The sequence below is a fragment of the Apteryx rowi genome, unplaced genomic scaffold (genome assembly GCF_003343035.1).
Source record: "Apteryx rowi isolate R43461 unplaced genomic scaffold, aptRow1 scaffold_359, whole genome shotgun sequence".
In the NCBI taxonomy this organism is placed as follows: Eukaryota; Metazoa; Chordata; class Aves; order Apterygiformes; family Apterygidae; genus Apteryx; species Apteryx rowi.
This window is the reverse complement of record NW_020450074.1, coordinates 586,547-608,673: the sequence shown is the minus strand read 5'-3', so window position 1 is coordinate 608,673 and position 22,127 is coordinate 586,547. Positions and strand designations below refer to the sequence as shown.

Genomic DNA, 22,127 nt, shown 5'->3' with positions numbered 1-22,127 from the left:
AATAAGAAAAAGGTATACATTTCAGAGAGGTGATCCACAAATCGCTTAGGGTGAACTTAGAGACCTCCCAAAATCTCAAATAGGAACTGCTAAATTCAAATACATATCTCAGTCTTGATTTCTCAGAGCTTAAATATGTAAAACAGGACTACAAATAGTCTAGAATATACTTCTATTTTCCAAAGAACTAAGGGGAGCTCATTCTTTTCAAAACACAGCTAGTGGTAGAGACGATGACAACATCAAGGTTTTTATACAACAGCTTTTTATGCAGTTAACTTTCTACAGCTTATTATACAGCAAGCAAGATCACCCACATTCAGTGTGTCTCTCAGTCAGGAGATGCGCACCCAAAACAGCCAACAAAGCAATCCAATTCTAGGCTAGCAAAAAAGCGCGAGTGACAGCTCTTCTGCCACTTACATGAAGAAAAGGAGGAAACTGTACCTCTGTTTTCTGATGGGACATCTGTTGTGAACACCCCACTAGATCAGCTCCAGTGGACCCGAAATGGAGAGAAGCCTTGTTTCTAGTTCCCTACTGGGTATAAGGAGAGGATAGCTACTTGAATAAGTGTAGTTCTGGGCATGCACAGAAACCAAAATTGCAGCTACAACTGCCTAGGGAGCTTTCAGGACTAAAACAAAAGTAGCCTGGAGAGAAGCACTCCTGGTTAGGCAGTCCACAGGGAGAAGGAAGAGGCTAGATAAAATTCACACCATTAAGCCTATCATTCACTTCAGGGACATATTAAGCTTTTGTTATGTAAGTTTTACTTATTTCAATAAAATAAATCTCATCTATCAGGAATCACACATATTTTTCATAAACAAAAAGTAGCTTAACATACAGTTCTCATCTTGTAGTTTTACCAAATTAATAAAAATGTAAGCACACATACAAAAGAACAAAAAGCACACATGGTATCCTGTAGGAATTCAAATGTATTCACATTTCATCTCCCTGTGATTTTATGATTGCTTTTGAAATGGGCTGCTTTAATTACTTAACATCTGTTACCTAATAACTAAAGGCATTATGTTTCCCTGTGCCGTAACAAAAAGACGCCCTGTGTTGCCAAATTCAGCGCACATGGAACTAAACAAGGTTAACAACCATGCTGAACCTATAGGATTGAAGGTTGACTCTGGTTTGAAGTGTGCCTCAACCTTCTGGGCTTTTGAAACAGCTTCTTCCTCAATGGGTGGATTGAGATGGTTGATTGATGTTTCATTTTTCCATACACAGACTGATTAAGTCACTAGCAGCATGCCTTACAGTCAGCTGTGTCAGTCTTTTCCAAAGTTACAGCCCTATGAGTTCCTAATGCAGAATGCATGTAATTGTCTGTCTTGTCAATATATTCAGTCACAGTATACATTTTTCTTTCCCCTCAAGAGCCCTGATTGTGCAAAACTTTGTGCACTTCATTAATTTCACATGCTGTGAATAGTCCCTTGAGTTCACTATTCAGAGTGGCTAGTACTCAAATCTCTTAAGGATTGGGTCCATCAATATTGAATTGTATAAATTATCATACATATGTATTGTAATTTCTTCTAAAGTGGTACTGAGTAAATCAACATTCATCAACAGTAACTTTCAGATTATCATCTAATTTACAAATTTCTCCCCTAATATAAAGGAAACTAGCTGTAAAATCCAAAATATTTTTATAATGACAAAAAAACCCAAAACTGTTGGTGCATATGTATAGTGAATTCCATACACATTCCCAGAAAAAAAAAGTTTACATGATGTTTAGACTGAGAGTAAACTGTAATTTGCAATTAAAATATATTAAATAATACTAGCAGAATCCTGAACCAAAGCATTACAAATCTTGAGAAATCTATCTGTGTCTTAAATTTAAAAAAAGGACCAAGCATGGTCTTTTGGGGGGTAAGGAAATACAGAGTATCTGATCTCAAATAATTTTTAGCTGCCCTGTAGTTCTGCTTTGAATGATCTTGAATATGTCATTTTTTTAAATTCATCAAGCTGAAATTAGATATTTTTTTTTTGTCCCTCTTCATGATTTCTCTATTCAGAAAATTACTAATAGGTGTGGTTGGCCTCATTTTGTATTAATAGAGTTTTTGACTGAAATTTTCAATTTTTAATTTTGGGGGGTTTCTTTTGCTCTGAAGGTTTCTATACTCATGCTAAACACACTCCAACTGTTTGCTATTTTATCCTGCTCAAGGTTGGAACAAAGCATCCAGAGCTTATTGGCTAATGTGAGAGGGTTTCCCAAAGAGAGCGTAAAACCAAGAGCGCAGCCAGGGAACTAAGAAATGCTACTCAGATTACACAACCTAATCCTGATTCACCAACTGTGTTTGTTTGTCTGGCCTTTATGCTCGTAGTGTAATACATATATAACAATATGTGTATGTATACACATATATGTACATATATATGTATATGTAAAACACCCCAGATATTTAATATTTCTCATAATATCACTTATAAAATTTTACTCCTTTCTCTTCAGAAGACTGTAACAGAAAGAAATAGTCTAAAATCAAAAATACATTGACACACTATAAATATACTATACAAAACAAATGTTAATTAAAGTGCCTTTGAGAGGAGAAGGGAAGGAAAAAAGTGATATTATGTATTTAATCACAAGCAACAAGGTATAAAGATTTTTAAAGGTGGACGTAAACAAGAGTGGGGTATTCTAATTTGGGATGGCATAGAAGATTGATCTGAACTTTCACACAGACTTTTTTTTCTCCTCAACAGTCACCTTTTTAACTCAGGATGGAGGGTTTTTTGCCTAATTTAGTGAAACTCTGGCTTAACAATAAAGATCCAACTTGGCAGATTTAATACCACACAATTTTTTCATCTCTTTCCTACACTTTAAGTACAATCACAATGTGTTCTGTTATTTTGTCACTAACTTTGTTCTATTACTGTCAGTATGTGTTTTTAGTAAATGTACTCTTTTATCTTTCAGTCTCATCTAGTAACAAAGATACCTCTGAACTACTACTGACACACAAAAAGGCAATCCTCACCCAGCACTTCAGTGACCTTTGAAAACAAGGTATTGCCATGCTCTGAGCCTAGCTTCCTAACTGTTCCTCCTAGCATATGCAAAAAGTAAAAGTATATGTCACCAAAAAATTCCCTGAAATCAGTTTGAGAAGAGATATCTCAGATGTCAAGAGAAGAGGTGTCCCTGGACACGTAGAAAGGTAGCTGAAAGTCAGAATCCCAAGTCTCTTCGACTATAAAAATATTTAGGATGAACAGTTTCTGTTATACATCCTCAGTGATCTTCGTTCCTCAGACCTTCCCCAGTTTCCTGATACCTGGCAACAAACTTCACCTAACGCTTGTCCATGGAGTCTTCTGTTCACAATTCTGTATCTACAGCCCATATCATGGCTCTTGCAGCTTTCTAAACAGACTGTTGGCAACTCTTAAACCTGAGCTCTGAGGATCAGTAAGTTTACCCTAACACGCTTGCCAGGCACAGGCAGTGGAACCCTGTATTTTCCAGACCATCCTGGTAATCAACCAAGCTGTTAGTACCAGAGAAAGATACAACCCTAAAGCATAAACGAGCTTACTGAGGTAAAATACAAAGATAAGAGGCCAGTTACTAGATTTCAAAACAATGCAAGGAAATAAAAACGTGCTTTACTTCATTTCAGTTTCAACCTCTCATACAATCACAGAATCACTGAGGTTGGAAGGCACCTCTGGAGATCATCTGGTCCAACCTCCTTGCTCAAGCAGGGTCACCTAGAGCAGGTTGCCCAGGTCTGTGTCCAGTTGGGTTTTAGATGACACCAAACTTCAAAATAGCATTAAACCTTCTGAACAGCTAGAGACTGTTCAGAAGTCTAGAGCTAGGGGAAGTGGGTGGGAAACCCTTTTTCTTTCCTGCACTAAGCCACTACTCTGCAGCCAATATACTGGGGCTAGGACCCATTCCTGGGGGATCTCCCCCAGCAGTGGAAACTGCAGCAGTTTCTTCTGCTTCTTACCCCAGCTTTTCCAGGCATCCCATGGCGAGAGAAGGGGGAGTAAGGCTGTCCCCAAACACTATGCTCTCCCACTGCTAAAGGGAAAGGGCCATGCTGGTAGCCCTCCACCAGTACTGAGAAGATGCCAGGCAAGGTGGAAGCAGAGGTGAGGAGGGCTAACTAAAGCAAGCAGAGCCAGGCTCAATGCCAAAGGAAGGGCTTTATATTACAGACGCAGTATTAGCATTAACATCCAATCACTTTGGTATCAGACCCATCTGGAATCACAACACTACCACAGAATCAGCATACTGCCCACGAAAAGGATGAAGTGAACTTTAATTAGATTTAAGGAATCTGCATTCTCCTCCTGACATGCTGATTTTCAAAGGAGTACATCTTCTGTCTCAAGACTGAGTTGTTGGCTCTTTGAGCTTCCTATCCTGACCCTCCATGCCCTATAAGCATGGCAGATTAATGGTATACTTTATGACTGCATTGCAACTTAGTGTTTCCATAACAAAAGATATTACATATACAGCATCTCTGACAGCCTTATGATTTCAGTTACGCTGCAGGATTTCTAAAAGGCTGGGTTACAGAATATTCCAAAAGATGATTGAAAATAAATTCAGTCCTTTAGTTCCCCTCCTCTGTCAGATGTAGGGTACAGGACTGTCACGTTCACTTTTTGATACTGTTTTCATCAGGACAAGTTTACCTGTCAGTTCATAATGCCTAAAGATGCTCAAAAAATCACCTCTTTCAAAGCTGCCATCATTTCCCATTGTTGTCAGTAGCAATAACTCCAGGTTTCCTTTGGGAAGGATGCATATCCCATATTTTCAAGAGGCCAAGCTACCCAGACCTTTTGGGCATGACTATCTTGTATGCTATGCAGAAATACAAGCTCAGATTCACTCAGTTTATTTTCTGATTGCTCAATTCATTTCCTAATTGCTCTTACATGAGGCTAAGCTGATGTGCAGGTTCTGAGCAAATACTGGAGCATACATGTCAGAGAAGAAAATCTGAGCTCACACTAATCATTAATACAGGTGCAAGCACACCCACTCTGCAGTGGGATGGAACGGGATGCAGAAGTCTCCTTGGCTTCCACCTTGCAGTAACATTATATGGCTGATGTCAGCAGGACAAATATCCTGCTGTCCATTATTAATATGGATTTGACATCTCAAATAACAACAGTGAGTAGGATTTAAAGGCAACTGAACTACCGTTGTTCTCCTGCCAGCAGCAGAGATGTAAAAAAACCTGTGTCAGACAACACATTATGCTCACTTACTCACTGGCTTCTGCTCCTATACATATCACCACTGAGAACAATAGTCGCCGAATCTCTCAGAATGACTACCAACGGCTAGGAGGTGTGGGTGACTTTGGTCCACAGAGACCAGATGCAGAGTTGGGGGTGGGGGGGAGGAGAGAGGATTTCTTTTCAGTCTTCCTGGGTCAGATGAAAGACCAAATTTCAATTACAAATAATAATAGAAAAAATAGAACTAATCATTTAAAATGCCTCCAAACAGAGCAAAACCACAACATTTTGCTAACTTTTAGCTTTATGGCAAGTATAATGAGTCCATATTTCATTACTAAACTTGAGACAAAGCATATCACTGCTAAAATTTCTAAAAGCCCATTTTAAAATTAATTTTAACACAAACTAATGATCCCATCTATTAGCATACATTAGCAGAAATGCATTTTGTGCCCAGTAGCAAGTACTATAGTAATTTTGAAGAAGATATATTCTGCATGAATAACAACGGCACTGAATTAAGAGCAAAATTCCCCTCAGATTCAAGTGTGAAATGTGTCTCCACACTAGTCACATTATAAATTCATCTTCAGATACATATTTATGTTATCCAACTTACCTCATCTATTTAACCAGACTATTTCTCACCATTTCCAAATGTGCTGTCCAGTCTATACAGTTTCTGATATTCCAAAGAAATAAGCCCCTAAACTTCACTTGGGAGACTACTTCTAGTCTACTCTATTGTTGTGTCCTCTTTCCATTTTTTATACTAATTGATATTCTCTTCATACAACTGTAAAACATCCCTTTTTAGCCAGGTTTTTATGCCTATAGAATGGGTGTTCCATCTTGCTGAATTATTACCAGCTGAGCTCAAACTCATTCAAACACAGTCATTTCTTTGTTACTCTCCAATGTAGCTCTTCATCTTCTCCTGTTTGAATTGCTTTCTCCAATTCTTACTGGTTTTGTTGCTCTTCCATGAGCTCCATCCAATGTATCCACATTTTCTACTTAATTGCTAACTATGTAGCTGACATGCGCTTTTTACAACTAGACCCCAAACCAAGTAAAACTGTTCCAGGATTCAACAACAAATAAGAGTTTGCTCTCAGTTTGCTCTCAGTTTTGTCTCAGAGACAGGACTGTTAAACAGATTTGGGAACTGCTTCAGTTTAAAAATGGAGGAAGCAGATAGTTGTGGTAGAACCTTTAAGATCTCAAGATTTGCAGACAATTCCTAAATAGGCCTCAAAAATGAAGAAAATAGACCTGGCTTTTATTGTGTTAAATCTGTTATTGTATAAATCTGTTATTGTATAACCTCATCCAAAGATAAAACTGGAAGAAAAAAAAAAGAAAAAAAAAAGATGCCTAAGCATTAGCAGCATGGGTTATCCTGCTTCAGGAGAGAATAAGGAAATAAAAGCAGATAGTGAGCAGACCTATTAAAAGCCAAACTGTGCTTCAGACTAATCTATTTCCTGAATTTTTGAGCATCAAGTGAAAACTGTATGAATCTCAGAATTTTAGCTTTGAGGTTTTTTTATTTCAAAAAAACCCCACCAAAACAGTCCAAAATGCATGAAGCTTGAGGACTTCTAAGTGCTTTGAACCAAAAGATAACAGAAACATTAGGAAAAAAATTACATTCTCTTCAGAAAATTAACTCTGTATATGTGTGCACTGTTATTTAAATTAAAGCACCTAGGTTCCACAGTCTTCTTCTTGGACACCACAGTCTGATCATACACTCTACATGGCAGGATCAGGCTCATTCACAGCCAGATGAGTTATAATACCTTGAGTGGAATTCATCTCTTCAAAGCCTTTGCACTTCAAGCACACAAAATTAATTATCCACAAGGAAAGGTGTCACCTGATAAAATTTAGCTGACTGAAACTATTTAATTGGCTATGGAACGTACCGCAACACACCTTTATACTTGTTAATTATCTCATTATAGACAAAATGTGTAGTGTGAAAATTAAATTATCTCTGAAAAATTAAAAGCACATTCAAACTATATTAAAATACCCTGTTGTCCATTATAAATGTTTAGTAAACACAACTGAATTTTTGAAGAAGTGATGAGTTCTCATCTTGATTACTTTCAGCATTCATTTATTTCAAAATGTAAAACTTTCAGATCAGTCTCAATCCTGACTTTTCACAATCTATCTTCATATATAAGAAGAGGCTTTATTCTATTGAGAAAATTATTATTATTATTAATTAATGTTAAGGGACTTCTCTGCTACTTCTTTGCATTGGGCTTTATTTTAAAAAATGCCCAGCTTTTTCAAACAGAAGCATTTTTTTTAAATATGATCACATATTTAAACGTGTTCACTATATGCTCACATGATAATATTTTTCAGGATGGTATTACTCAGCTATAGGTGGACAGGCAAGGGGAAGGCAAGGTTATAGGCAAGGGTTTGCCTAAAATCACCAGAGACAGGCACTTGCAGGTCCCTATAATGCTTAAAGAGAACAACCACGCTCTTTCATAGTCCTAAGCAAAGGACACAGACATCGAATACAGGAGAGTGTTGTTAGCCCTACTTGGCTTATCTGTGGGCTACCGGAGCTCCTTGCTTCTGGGGAGCTAATATCTGTTTCAAGTGCAAGATACCATCCCTGTTTTTCCCTCCTTTTACTTTCTTCTGCCTTAGGTACTTTTTCCTTCATGCTCATGCTATTCAGTTTCAGCAGTTGCTGAATTTTCTGTTCAGATTCAGATGCAGCTCAAAGCCAAATAAGGGCAGCACAAAAGACTGTTGATCACCATCACCACCCCAAAAAGTGATCTACATTTCTTCAGAACAAATGTTAAAAATAGCCGGAAGTATCTGACTTACAGAATGCTGAAAATCCTATCTAGTATTCTTCTTGGCTTTTAGAGAAAGTTGGGAGCTATGGGAACACTGAGAAAGAAGATCTTTACTCATAATTCCTATATTTTTACAGATTAGGAGAGTGGAATGAAAAGTTGTGAATTTTATTTCCAATTTCAGTATAAATGCTGCCCTGAACACTCGCTTTAAGAGAAGTCTTTCGATCCATTTCCTGTATAGATCTAAACACAGAAGACTGTACCTCAAACAACGATAAACAGTCACAGAGCAAATGCCCACTAAAATCAAGGCTCAGGTGTAAAAAACCACATGTAGCCAAACAGGCAAAAATTAGGCCAAGGTTGGGAACGAGGTAGTATGGTGCGACTCTAGTTCAGAGCCTCTCCAATTAGGACAGTTTTGTGCTAACATGATTACATAAAGCTGCCTTAAAGTCTGTTTGCAAGAAGCTGCTAAAAGCTCTACAATTGTTTTATTATAGGCCTCCTAAAACAATGATATGGGGATTCCTGGACACTTCTAAAACATGGGAGATTACTACTACAAGGTTTAGTTCCCTTTTGAGGAATAAATGACAAAATTCCTCAGATAACTATCAACTGAACCAGGCATTAAAACAATGGCAGCAAGTCCCAAGAACAACTAAAATGAGACTCCCCAAAATGTGGCAACATATTTCAAAAGCATCAACATCATATTACAGCTGGAGACCTGACCCACTGTGGGTCAACACCATCTCATTCCTCAAGGCAGGCCAATGTCATTACTATCAGCATTCTTTATTCCAGATTTTTTCCTAAAAATGAGAAACTAATTTTCAAAGTAACTTGTGTGACATTCTGTGGCTGATGATATATAAGAGGGCCACATATAATCATGATAATAGTCCTGACTGGCCTTGAAATATATTAACTTATAGATATATTAAGCTTAGAGCAATTTTGTTAGGTTTCTGAAGGTTTATCTTCTATGTCTTAAGCAACACGCTACAATATATTCCATGTAAAATATTCTATTATATTGATCATTTTACGATAACTATCAAACAAAGTTTTGTTTCCTAAAAATAGGTAAGCAGAGTGTCTCCTCCAAAACTTTTACCTAAATAGCTAGAAAAAATACGTCAACGTTACTGGGTACCTTCTTTATCGTCATGACGTACGATCGCATCCTGTACCATATCGGCAAGATTGAAATGAACCCGCTGGTTCTTGCCATGTTTCAGTTTCTTCGCGTAACCGTCCCGTTTCTGCAAGGCTTTCTCTCGTTCATAGTAGGCCTTTATTTGATCGCAGCGCATGCGCTTCACCAGCCGCTGCCGCTGGCCCAGAGGCAGGGACTCCAGCAAGCACTGGTCAATCTCCATGTCATGGGACTGGAAAACGTTACATAGCTGGAAACAGCCTGAAAGACAGGAAAGAGAAACCCATTCCCATTAGGCAAGTGCCTGCTTGCAAATATTCAGCACAGCATCTACCGCCTTACCTCTTGTCCTTTTTAACCGCACGTAAGTCTCTGTCGTGTGAGCTCTACTTGAGCGATGCCAATTAGAGAGAGCATATATCATTATCGTATACTTTCTGGAAACACCACATAACCATTTCTATTAAAGTGTTGATGCATTTTTTAAAAGCTAACTCGATTCATGGAAACAAATATGAACAGAAAGATGTCTAAGAGTTCAGTAGGTGAGATGGGTGAATATCTAAATAATTCAATATAATTCAAGTGGTTCACATTTGCTTACAAACAAGAGACTACTATGCAAAGAAAAGTAAGTCTGATGCCTGTACTTCTTTTTTACTCATTTTCATCTTGCTTTGAGTTAGCAAGTTCCTGTTATGCAGTGAGAAGAAAAATCACCGTATCACAATTATAATGAGTTCATTAACATGCAGTGGGTACTCAGGCAACTATCTATTAAAAACATCAAAATCATTCTAGAATCTTAACTATGTGAATGACTTTTTTTTTGGTATTGTATATAGCCATCCAAGTTGAATTGTCTAATGAAAATGTCCAATACTGGAATCTTCAAGATTCCAGTTACTCTTCTTCAGTTACTCTTAACATTCATAGCATTACCTTCAAGTCAGATTCCTCTTTTGTTGTCACTGTTAAATTTGCTATTTTTACTGACATTTCAATAACAGTAATGTTCTTTCCCCATATGTTCTCTATTCCACTGAGAGTGAACACCGTAAGAGAACATTGGCACTGGTTGCTTTTCAGGGGACAGTTCCGTTACACAGGGAGACTAGTGATTGCCAGATAATTTTATTGCCAGAGTCCTGGAATGTGAATCCACATTTTCCCCATCAATGATGTACCAGAATTTCTCATTTCTAAGGGCTGCAAGCAGCCCAGATGAGAATGTTTTTCTCTCCTTGGTTGACAGAAGAGCTCTCGAAGGGGATGTAGGCTCAAGTCACCTTGGGCAGTTAAGAAATACAAGGATGTCTGTGCAACTTTAATTAAGCCTGCTTTTGTCTACCCATTTTTCTAAATCTTTAATTATATGATCAAAGGATCCCTACCTCATTCAGGGCACTGGCTGGGTAGTGCTGACTAAATGACTACTTTGTTTTCTCCTTGCTGCTTGACATATGCCTAATCTACTGAATACCGTTCAAACCCTGCTCTGAAGGCATAATTAATAATTTCCTGTCAAGCTTTTGTAAAACTCATATCACCAGAGCACATAAGTGCTTCACAAATATTTATTATTTTCATAAAAAAGAGGGATAAAGGGGCATTATTATCCATATTCTGTACTGAAGAACTGAGATGGAGACAGGGATTTTCTTTTTAAATAACTGATTTAGGGTGTCCAATTCAAGATGTCTATGCTCTTTGACAGAGTTATTTTTTTGTTTTGCTTTAAAGATGCAGGATTCTGTTATATATTGCTGCTATATAATACCATAATAAAACACTATCAAAGTGAAACTCCTACTGGCTTTAGCTGTGGATATGAATGCCAAGCACCCCTATAAATTAAAGCCCAGGGTCTTAAGTCTGACATCCCAAAATTGAGGAACATATATTTATGCAAAAAGTGGCTACAGTATCTTGTTGATAAACTCCAAGACATAAACAGGCACAGAATACAGTTCTACAGGTCAAGTTCAGTCAACTTATTTTAACATAAATTACCCTTTCCCTCCCTATAATTTCTGATCCTTTCTTAGTACACCCTCAAGTTATGCAAAAATGAGTCTGTCAAACTAAAAAACTGGAAATAAGTATTGGCTTTCATTAAAACAAAATGCAAACACTTTCTTTTTGTATGTCAAAAGCAAACAACTCCTCTACTGTTAGACAAAATCTTCTATTTGACCTCATATGAGGTATTTAATTTCTGAGCATATTTCAGAAAAGACAAAGAAATGAAAGGCTAACTCCATAAAGCTGCTAAAGATGTAGCTTTATTTGCCCTTTCACTCCCAGGGATCACAGCATTCAACTAAGATACATGTCCAGACCATCCTTAGCCTGAGGCAGTTTGTGACTGTTGTCACAATACAGTTGTGTTGTCCTTGTTGTCACAATACAACCGACCGAGGAATAAGCAAACTTCAGATCTTCCCTATTAGAATTGTTCTGCCTTGTATAAAATCTTTCAATAACCATGTCTTAGTCTTCCTAGCAAAAAATACTGCGTAGACCACTGATACTACATCTAAGTCTGGGTATACTGACTGCCAGCCAGGTTTGCGGCTTCAGACGGAGAACCAGCTTGCTGTGTCAAACCACGTTTGACAGCGCAGACTGAAATGCTGGGAACAGTTAAAGATAAGTTCCTCCTAACTGTCTTTCAGCTCTTCACTGCTACTTCATGACTGCAATAGGAGCCTGACTGCAGGAATTTTCCTCTTCTGCTCCTACATTTCAGGAGCAGCAGCTAACAGCACTGCCTATAAGCCAGCATCAGCTAAGATACAGAAGACCCCCATCCACTTGCTGAACTCATTGCTCCTTGGTTTGGTGGCCATGCAGGTGGTCTCAGATCTTAGCTGTAAGAAGAGAGCATTGCAGTCCAGCTGAGCTAAGAGGCCAGCTGTACAAAAGCTTTGCCTCTGTTCTGTTCCTTCTTTCTCTTTTACCTTCCAAAACAGAGTGAAGAAGCAATACTCGGGCACTTGGGCTCTGGAAGGCTACAGCTGAAGTTGCTGTCCATCTCTGGAAAACTCAGCAGAGGGTGAAAATTTCTGCTGGTGCTCTAGTCTTAACTGTAAATCAGTGTTTGCTGACAACAGACTTTAGCTGTATCTTTGCTTTTCCTCTGCTTAGCTCATCTGTAGTCTCTGCTCTTAGGAGGAATTCATGCTGTTCATTGCCACATAACAACTGAGACTGATGCCAGCTTTTGGACCCCTTCTCTGATACACCACTCTGCTCCTCCAGTGCCATAAATCAAGCAAATTAGCTTAAAGTCTTGGTTAAATAGAGCACAGCAGAAGAGGAGATTGAACAGCCAGACTCTAGTTTCAGCTAGGATGTGGCTGACTTAGTGACCTCTGCCTCTCCACTGAGATGACTTTCAGCCTTTATGAGTGCTCCTATATTTGCCAGCTCCGTGAAGAACTGGGCTGAGCTGCTGGACTGCCAGACTGGCTGCAGGTAGTAGTTTTCACTATGTAGCTGAAGTCAAACAGCTTAGGCAGATTCAGAGGGCAACTATTAATCCACTTGGACACTGGTCCCAGCTGAGAATTGATGAGTTGCAGATGGGATTTTTCCTCTCAGCACATCTGGAACCTGATACATCCTAGATAAGATCAGTATCTGACTGTGGATTTAATAGCTGCAGGTCAGCAGGCTTGTTGGGTTAAGCCTGGATTAAACAATATAGTGTAGACAACAAGGCAAACTCTCTGACTTAATCATTCAGACACTCACCTTTAGGGCATGCAACATTCAGTTCCAGTTTTAGAACCAGGCAAATTTGTTCCCTACACTGTGGGAGCCTAATGAGCATGGGCAATCGCCGGCAGCACAACAAGCAGGGCTTCCTGGCTATCACCACCAGAGATCGGAGCTCAAAGCCGGGAGCGTTACAATCTCATAGACATGCTTCTGGATGGAATTTTGGAAATCACGCACTCAATGACATTTTGAGCAGGAGGCTGATCACCAACATCAGATCAGGTCACCTATGTGTTTGTCTAACAGAGTCTTGAAAATTTCTAGCAATAGAGATTCTAAAAGTTCTCTGGGTAACCTGTTCCACTGTTGCGCTCCCTTCTTTTTTTTTTTTTTGGTGGCATTTTTTTCGTGAGGGATTGTATCCATCTTACGCTAGGGGGGCCCAAAACTGCACGTAGACTTGCAAATACAGCCTCACCAGCCCAAAGAAGAAAGGGATAAGGACTTCCCTCAGTCTGTTGGCCACATGATTCTAATATCGCCCAGTATATGGCTCGCCTTAGTTGCAATGAGAACACAGTGCTGGCTCACATTCAACTTTGCATCCACTGTAACGCCTAGATCCTTTTCAGCAGGTCTGTAACCCAAGTCAGTCAGTCAGTTCCCAGCCTGTACCAATGCAGCGAGTTATTCTGTCTCAGGCACGGAAATATTCACTTTCTTTGTTGAACTTTCCAAGTCTCTGTCGGTCCAATCCTCAGGATTAAGATCTACCATTCAAAGCATGCCAACCTTCCACCCTAATTTAGCCTTGCCAACACCAGCCATGGCTTAAGTTGCAAAGAAAACCTCCTGGAGAAAATAGCTGCTAAAATCCACAACTCTATTAGGCGGATGTAAACTGTGCCTGTTTAGAGACAGACACTTGGCTACAGTCAGGATTGAAAGAGACTCTATTAGAGCCTAAGTGTAACAGGCACAGCAGGTTTGTCCATCGTATGGGATCCACTCAAATAGCAGAAGATATATGGGAAGCATGCTTTTGAGAAGAGCTCCTCCTGAGTGTGCTAGTCAAGAGACAGTGTGGCATCAGGAGAAAAGATCTGTAGGTAGAGAGAAAGGTTGCCTTCTGGGTCAATTTGTATAAAAGTTTTTATCTCATTATCTGTATATGATACCATAGTTGAAGATCATTTCACATGTTTTTTCTTGCTTCAGTCAGTGTATGACAAATTACAGTTGTGTAGAGTGATTTGATAAGGTCACTGTGGCTGTCACTAGCAGATTGCACCGAATAGCTCATTAGCAGTGTGATGACAATATTGTCTCCATCAAAACATTGAAAAAGCTTACTAGGGTATGATTTATTTAATGAGATGCCCTGGACCAAAATGACTAGAAAAATGACTGTCAGTACGTATCTGTTTTTAAGGTCTGTATGTTCCATACAATCACACAATATAAAAATGTTTACGAAATGCTGAAATATCAAAAGCAGAGATACCTTTATTATATCATAATGGTTATTAACTAGCACAGCACAAAGAAAGCCACTGCCACTCTAATTAAAAAAAAAAAAAAAGCTGTTTCAAAGATGCTTGCTAGTGTAAAGTCACTTCACCAACTGGGTCCACTCTGAACCATTATGAAGAGAAGAATTATTGCTATCAAACCTGTTAGTAAAATTGTAGCAATTTACTCACAATTGGCCAGAGTGCCAACTGCATTACAACACAAATTATGAGCTTGATCCTGTACAAACAGGAGATTTCTGAGTAAACAGGAACTGCTTGTTTTGAATTGTTTCCAGTTCTCACTGTGAAAATGAAACATTCTGTGGCATCACATGGACTAACTCATGGACAACATGAAGAGCTTGAGAAGGAGGAGGGGAAACAGAGGAAGAATATGATTGATACTAGTAATTTTCTTCTATCTCCTAAAGGTAATTTGAGCCCAAGTAACTTTATACTGTGTAGGGACCTTTTTGCCATACCTCTTTTCAGAAATAATATATATATAGCTTTCCTTTATATTTTCTGCTCTTATGGCTTTATCTCACCTAATTTTAGGCATTTGCTCTGGCATCTAAATTGGACCCTGACAAAAGGCACCTTGCAAGGTAATTCACATCCCATCAGTCTCTGGAGGACAGTAAGACACACTTGTCTTCCTCCACTGGTTTAAAAGAAGCCTGGGGGTGATAATTTTCGTATCGTATCTGGATCACATTACAAGAGGCATTTTCAGGACTTGCAGCTGCATGCAGAATTACCTATATACATGTTCACAGGCACTACAAAACATTTTCCTTCTGTGCTCACATCTACAGTATTTTGACTGTTTCTTGTGATACAGATATTTGCTGTTGCAATTCAGAGAAGTAAGTAAGAAATAAGAAATAAGTACTGGACTCTGGGAAGAATTTATTTTGCAAAGTACTGGTAAACTAACAAACTTTTCTTTCCATTAAAAACACACAAGCAAGCAAAATACTGGCATTGCTTACTGTAGCAAGCATCTCAAATAAGGTGACACAGAATGATGGCGCAATATGCTGAAAACTAAGAATTTGCAATACTAACTCATATGCTCATCTATATTTATGTAAACATTCCTGTTGATTTCAATCTTATTTTAATAGCAGAAAAATTCTGCCTTTGGGTAAGTGTTTGCTGGACTATGACCTTCAAATACGAACTTATGGAAATCTGTCCCAGGGCTAAGCTCAAATTGGACAACATTTTCAAATCTTTATGGAAAACATCTCTTGAGGCAAAAAAAAAAATCAACTGTATGTTCATATAGATATAGCCACACACACACACACCAAACCAGCTTCTTGTCGTATCTCTGTTTGAAAAATGTGCTTAAACTTATTTTTTCTAAGCAAAACTAGAGACAAATCTGTACAGCTGTGTTGCAGAAACCCAGTGGTAGATAAAAACAAAATGCTGTTTGCACTTCGAAAAATCAGTGCTTCCACAGTAAAACCATATGTGTGGGAAAAAAACACAAGTGTTTAAACACAGTTTTTGAGCTGCATTTTCCCTTGTTCTTTGAAAAGACTATGGACCCTCAATTTAAAGCTGGTAGGCACTGATGAATGGGTGGAAGGAGTATTACTGCTAATACTTGAGAAAAAGCCCAAGTTAACTCTCCAGTGAATCTGCTTCGCACTCATCATACTTTTAGATTGACTGAAGTGATTTACTTAGCACTAAAAGCAAAACTTCTGCTATTTTTTGGACTATATAATACATAAATGAAGGGCATAATAACTTCAAATCATTAAGAATGATGATGTTCAGTGTATAACTTTATTTATCCCAAAATGGAAGAACAAACACAATAAAAGCCCTCTCTAGATATATAATAGACTAAAATAGGTTGAACAAAGAGACATGATACATAAACACAAAGCAAATTTAAAGATAAGCAGGCAACTTTAAATCTATCATTTCCTAATTTTGGAATACAAATTTACAACATATAAGTTATTTTAATGTATTTTTGGAATATATTTATATTTAATTTTAAATGGTATATTTTAACATACAGTATGTTCTGCTTGGGTCCTCTGATACCTTCAGCTCCAGAGTCTGATCTGTTGCTGCTGAAGATATGGTATCAGCCCAGATTCAGAACTACAATTAAGCACCTAAATCCTAATTCAGATACCTGAAGTTGTCTTCATTTTCAGAAGGATGAAACATTTGAAAATTCCACTAACTCCAGTGAACATAGCTGTCAAAATAGTTTAACATTCATTAAATAGCAAAAAAACAAACCAAACTATTTATAACTGAGGCAAATTTTGATTAAATAACTGTATTATTGCATGACAGTATGTTTTAAAGATGGCTAGTATTAATAAACATACATGGGAAAAGCAGCAGTGAGCAGCAACTGATCTGGCACTTACAGAACTATATAAATGGATGGTGTAAATCAGTGCAGCCTCATCTGATTCAAAAAGCTGCACTAATTTACACCCCATTTTTGATAACCAAAATCAGAGCAGAAACTAGAGGATTGACCCTTTCAGTAATATGCATTGTTGTTATACACAATGACTTTACTATACATAGTGATTTGCTGCTACCAACAATGAAAATTATTTAAATTTATTTAATTAGTAATGATTATTAAATTGGTAATATTAATTTATCAGTATTTATCTTATTTAAATTTATTTTATTAAATTAGTAATATTAATTTATCAGTATCTATGCAGCTGAAGTTGAAACCATGTGAAATCAGCAACATAAATGCAGTAGCCCAGCTGAATTTATGGTGCCCACAATACACAGCAGTCCATTTGACTAGAGGTGCCCTCTTCAGAAATAAAAAGTTATTACATGTTATCTCCTGATCTTCCAGTGTGGAAAAGAAATACTTCTTACCCTCAGAAGGGGCTATATTGGTTTAAATCCATCTCAAATTGCAATGTTAAGGTCAGTATCAAAATACTTGGATTTGAAAATCCTTTGTTCAACGTAGGGAAAATTACTTAAAACTTGAACAGTCTCTCCATTAGATTTATGAAGCTGTAACTGAAGCACAGCACTCTTAACCACTCAGCCTGATTTTAACAGCTAAAGTATTTTCATTAAATCAGCAGTGCTGTGTTCACAGTAGTGGGCTTATTCCTTTTTTTTTTTTGGTTCCCATTCTCTCCCCACAAGCAGATAATCATGAGGGAGTGGTATAAATGTAAACTATTTACCTTCATGCAAAGAATTCAATTAATGCCAAATCTTCTGAGAATAAACTACATTGCAGTAAAGGGGCTGATCTGATTCTCCTGTTCGTGGCTCTACCGAGCCTCTTTTGGATGCAATTACAAAGTTAGACCTCTCAAATGATTTAATATACAAAGCTTCCTGATTTTCTGCTTAGCACCCAACTCTGTCTTTGCTGAAGAGCAATACTGAGGATATTCAAGCAACCATCCTCTCATGAAACCCTCCTCCTATACGCTGTTCTTCAAGAGCCTTTCGATGCGACTAGAATGGTAAGCAGGAACTGCAATCAATTTCCAGCCTGATACCAAGGAAAAGTTACTTATCGAACACTATTAATCAACTCTATAGGCTTTCTAATAGACTCTTATTATCTATCAGCGATTTAGTGAAGTTACAGCAACATTCCATAAAAATTTATTACACTTAAATCAGAGAGTCAACCAGCTTAGGATTCTGCCTTGTGAACAATGTGGGAGCGTGAACAATAAGGAACCAAATATAACAGAGGGCTCTTATACTGTCATTTGCTATTTATATCACATAGCAGTCTGTAACATACAAATCTTGTATATGCTAGGTAAAAGGCACTAACTGCATGCCAGCTTATTCAAGAAACACAACTTGGGCTACCTTGCCCAAGCACTGGCCTTGAATGTAAAAATACGTGGGTTCCAAATACAAATGAAAAGGGGTACTCCCCGTTTTTAGAAAAAAAAATCATTATTATTTTGTTTTGCCTGTGTTGAAGCACAAGGAGCTCACAGGTGTGAATGCTCTCAGAGGAGCTGTGTGTGTTCCAGAACAGGAGTCTCCCCCCACATGTGGATGACATCCAGCAACTGCATGAATGCAAACAAAATGAGTGGGCATAGTCTGTTTGTGCTCATACTGTTACTTTTGGTAACTGCTGTCTCCATATTCTCTTTACAGCTCTCATCCTCGTATATGCTTTTGGAGGATGAGACAGTGGTGCACCCTGAATTCCCACACGCCAGAGCATACCTCAGGTACCTTCCCCTCAAACACCAGAACTTTTTGTGAAACAGAACTAAAACACCATTGATTGCTCTAGAGCACTGGAGTTTCCAACTGAAAAGACTGCATTGTCTCACAGATGCATAAAACACACTAACCCATTCATCTCTTCTCAAATAACACTCCACAAAAACAGAGCTTTTAGCAGATGAAGGTCTGCCCCCCAAGCTGGTTTCAGGGCCATAAGAAGCTTCTCCAAACAATGACTGTCCAGACTCTAGGCTGACACACTTGCTACTGCTCTTCCGTGTTTTAAGGAAGGCTTTTGGAGAACTGGGTCCATGAAATTTGGGATCCAATAGCTCCTTACCAAACAGAAAAAATGAACTCTCATTTGTTTGAATTTTTGATACCTCTATACTAGTATATAAAAGAAGGGCAGGGAGCAATCTCTGGCTCGCCAGCTAAGTGGCATGTAATGGCTCATGTTCACACCAGTGAAGGTTCATGTAGAACAAATGAGACATACCTTGACTGCATAGTACAAGTCCTGATTCTCCTATGAGCATCATGTGATGCTACTCTGCTGTAAGACATAATTATCATTTTTGTGCATTTTAAATTTCAAAGCCTCTGAAGTGGAGGCTGTGCTGCAACATATCAGAAAGGTATTTTTATAACCTAACAATGAAGGTGGGTATGCATGCCCTAGTAAGCAGTATGAGAGTGTCTGTGGGGAGGGGACAGTATTTGAGGCCACAAAACCTGTTGAAATAGATGAAAGATTGAACAGGGCATGGAGTGCATAATCTGGGACAGTTTCATCCACACTGTCTACTGGGAGTCACCTCTAGGCACTATCCGTAGCCTTGGTCACAGAGCAGGCTAGTTGCATCTGTTCAAAACTGAGCCAGGGAGCAAAATAACAACCACGTAGATCATCCAAGACCTTCCCCTCTTTTATTACAAAGTGCAAACAGACCCTCTGAGGCTAAATGAAAGCCTCCTGTGAAGCCCAACTTTTTTTTGGGGAACGCTGTCCAACTTTATTTCTGCTTACAGTGAGATAAGTGGTACAAAGGACCATTCTGAATGGCAATATATTTCAATGAGGAAGATGGCACTTCCTTAAAGTATGCTTCAGTTTCCTTGGAACATATTTGAGACTATTCGATATCTTCTGTGACAAGAGCTTTAACAGCTATTAAACTAACCCAGATATCCATGTGGTAAAAAAGCAACACCATCTTTTCTTACCATAATTAAATAGTTGTATATCATTCTTAGACAGTGTAGCACCAAACACTGCTCACTTGTTTCGGTAAAATGTGTAGAGATTAATCTCTTTTTGATACATTTTCTTGAATCCAGATAACAGGTTTAGAAATTATGATGGAGACGAAAGCTAAAAGATAAATACACATAGGTAGCACAATCACACAGGTTTTGTTTCCTTAGGAAAATGAAGCTCAATGTGCCTACTTGATCCTCAAAGACAAAAGATGCTGTTCCTAAAGCAGTTAACTCTAGAATTTTTACAGAAATAGTTTATGTCCCCCGATCTGAAGGATCTGAAGAGGGAGTTTAAAGCAATCAATCAGAAAGCAATGGTCATCTGATTCAAATTGCTGGCACTAACACATTTTAAAGATATATGTAGATATATGCAAGTTAGAAGAAAAACTTTAAATTGGCTGTTTGAACTAACTCTTATAATCTTTAGTTCACTTCTGGATCTATGAATCTGTCACCCATCATTTGGGATTTCCAGAAGCAAGAAATGTATATTTATTAGATTAACATGAAGCGCTTAATATAGCTTCTTGTCACTTGCAAAGCCTTTGAGAAAATAACATCAGCATATGTGGTAATATTTTAGTAATCTAAATTGCTATAAATCACACCAACAGTGAGTAAAACTCAAGAAGCTCCAAATTAGAAGACACAAAGAAAGCAAAGAAGATCTAGGCTTACGAAAAGGCAATAAAAAAGATAAGAAAGATGAAAAAATCTTCCAGAAATGATGCCTCCTTTTAGTCTTTGCAGAGACCTGGCTGTCTTTATGTGGCTATAGTGCAAAACTTAGGAAGATGCAATTAAGCTGTGAGGATAAGAGCTATCTCCTTACCATACAGTAAAAGGAGACATAGTAATATATTCATCTTTAGTCCATGCTTTCAGATATAAGAAGGAGAGGAAGGGAGAATTTCTTCTGCACTGCCATCACAGTAAATATAAATGGCTTGTTATGCAAACCAAGGACACTCCGATCACAGTAAGTGATGAAAAACACTTAGACAGTTGCTCTTACTTGTAAATCTGGAACTTTGAAGGGTGAATTAACACGTAGGTGCACAGTGAGAGGAAGCAAAAAATTACAGTTGCTATGCCTCAAAGGTTTTATGCTATGTTTAACTATAAAAAAAGAAACTGGGAAAGTTGAACAGAAGCAGAAACAGCAAACTGTTTTACAGTAAATAAATGACTGAACAAAGAAACCAAAAATAAGAATGTTTCAAAACCTGAGGCAGTTATTTCATCACAGATATTCTCAGGTATTGCTATTTAGGCTGCAAACATGCCAGGGATCAAGAGATGTATCCAGCTTAGGAGAATTACAGAAAATTCAGGCAAAAAAATACATAAATCAAAAGTTTGCAAAAGCCTGCATGCAGTGAATTTAGCAAAAAGAAAGTAAATATGGCTCAAGACAAAGAGGATATTCAGTATCATACATCACAGATAGTCAAAAGCCAGAAAGGAAACAGTGGTTCATAGATCTAACCATAAGGACTGGCAAGCACACAGGAAAGAAAATCCTGTGCCAAGTGGTTCTACACACAATTTAATCATTTACAGAGATTACTGCAAAGTAAAACCAGATGCGAAAATTCTGCAACAGAACTAATATGCACGCCTTTGGTCACTGCTCAGTGTAGGTCAAGGGACTACCATCTCAGTTTTCAAACAGCAAAAGGATTGGAAACAGGCCCTCCTCCTTTCTGCAGAATGCCAGCTTACCAGGAATACTGTATTCTATTCTAGACAGTCAAATTGAAGCAGTTCAAAAAGACCACCACAAATGGTTCTGGGACCTGAGGGGCTGATTTATGAGGAAAGATGAAAAGAATTAAATATGCATAGCTTAGCTAAGCATTGACTAAAGAGAGACAAGTTAACAGAAATTTGAAGGGTGACTGGGAAAAAGAAAGGTTATATAGCATAAAAAGGAAGTGAATGAGGAAAAAAAAAAGAATGAGTCTAAAATAGTGGATATTTAAACAGAGTGCCAGGAGAAAAACATACATGGAGGAGATCAACAGGCAGGACTGCAAGATCCCTTGTTTGGTATACTCGGTGGATAGCCATACAAAAGCACCAACAAAAGCACAGCAGTGC

At 38.1% G+C, this 22,127-nt stretch overlaps 1 protein-coding gene across 1 annotated transcript in view; it reads right to left on the bottom strand.

Moving 5' to 3' along the window:
- The window catches only part of MYO16 (myosin XVI), a 312,759-nt gene that overhangs the window by 281,542 nt on the left and 9,090 nt on the right, over positions 1 to 22,127 (bottom strand). Inside the window, exon 2 of the mRNA XM_026073032.1 lies at positions 9,277 to 9,540. Within this exon, the coding sequence (XP_025928817.1) occupies positions 9,277 to 9,540 (264 nt within the window). The remainder of the gene's footprint in view (positions 1 to 9,276; positions 9,541 to 22,127) is intronic.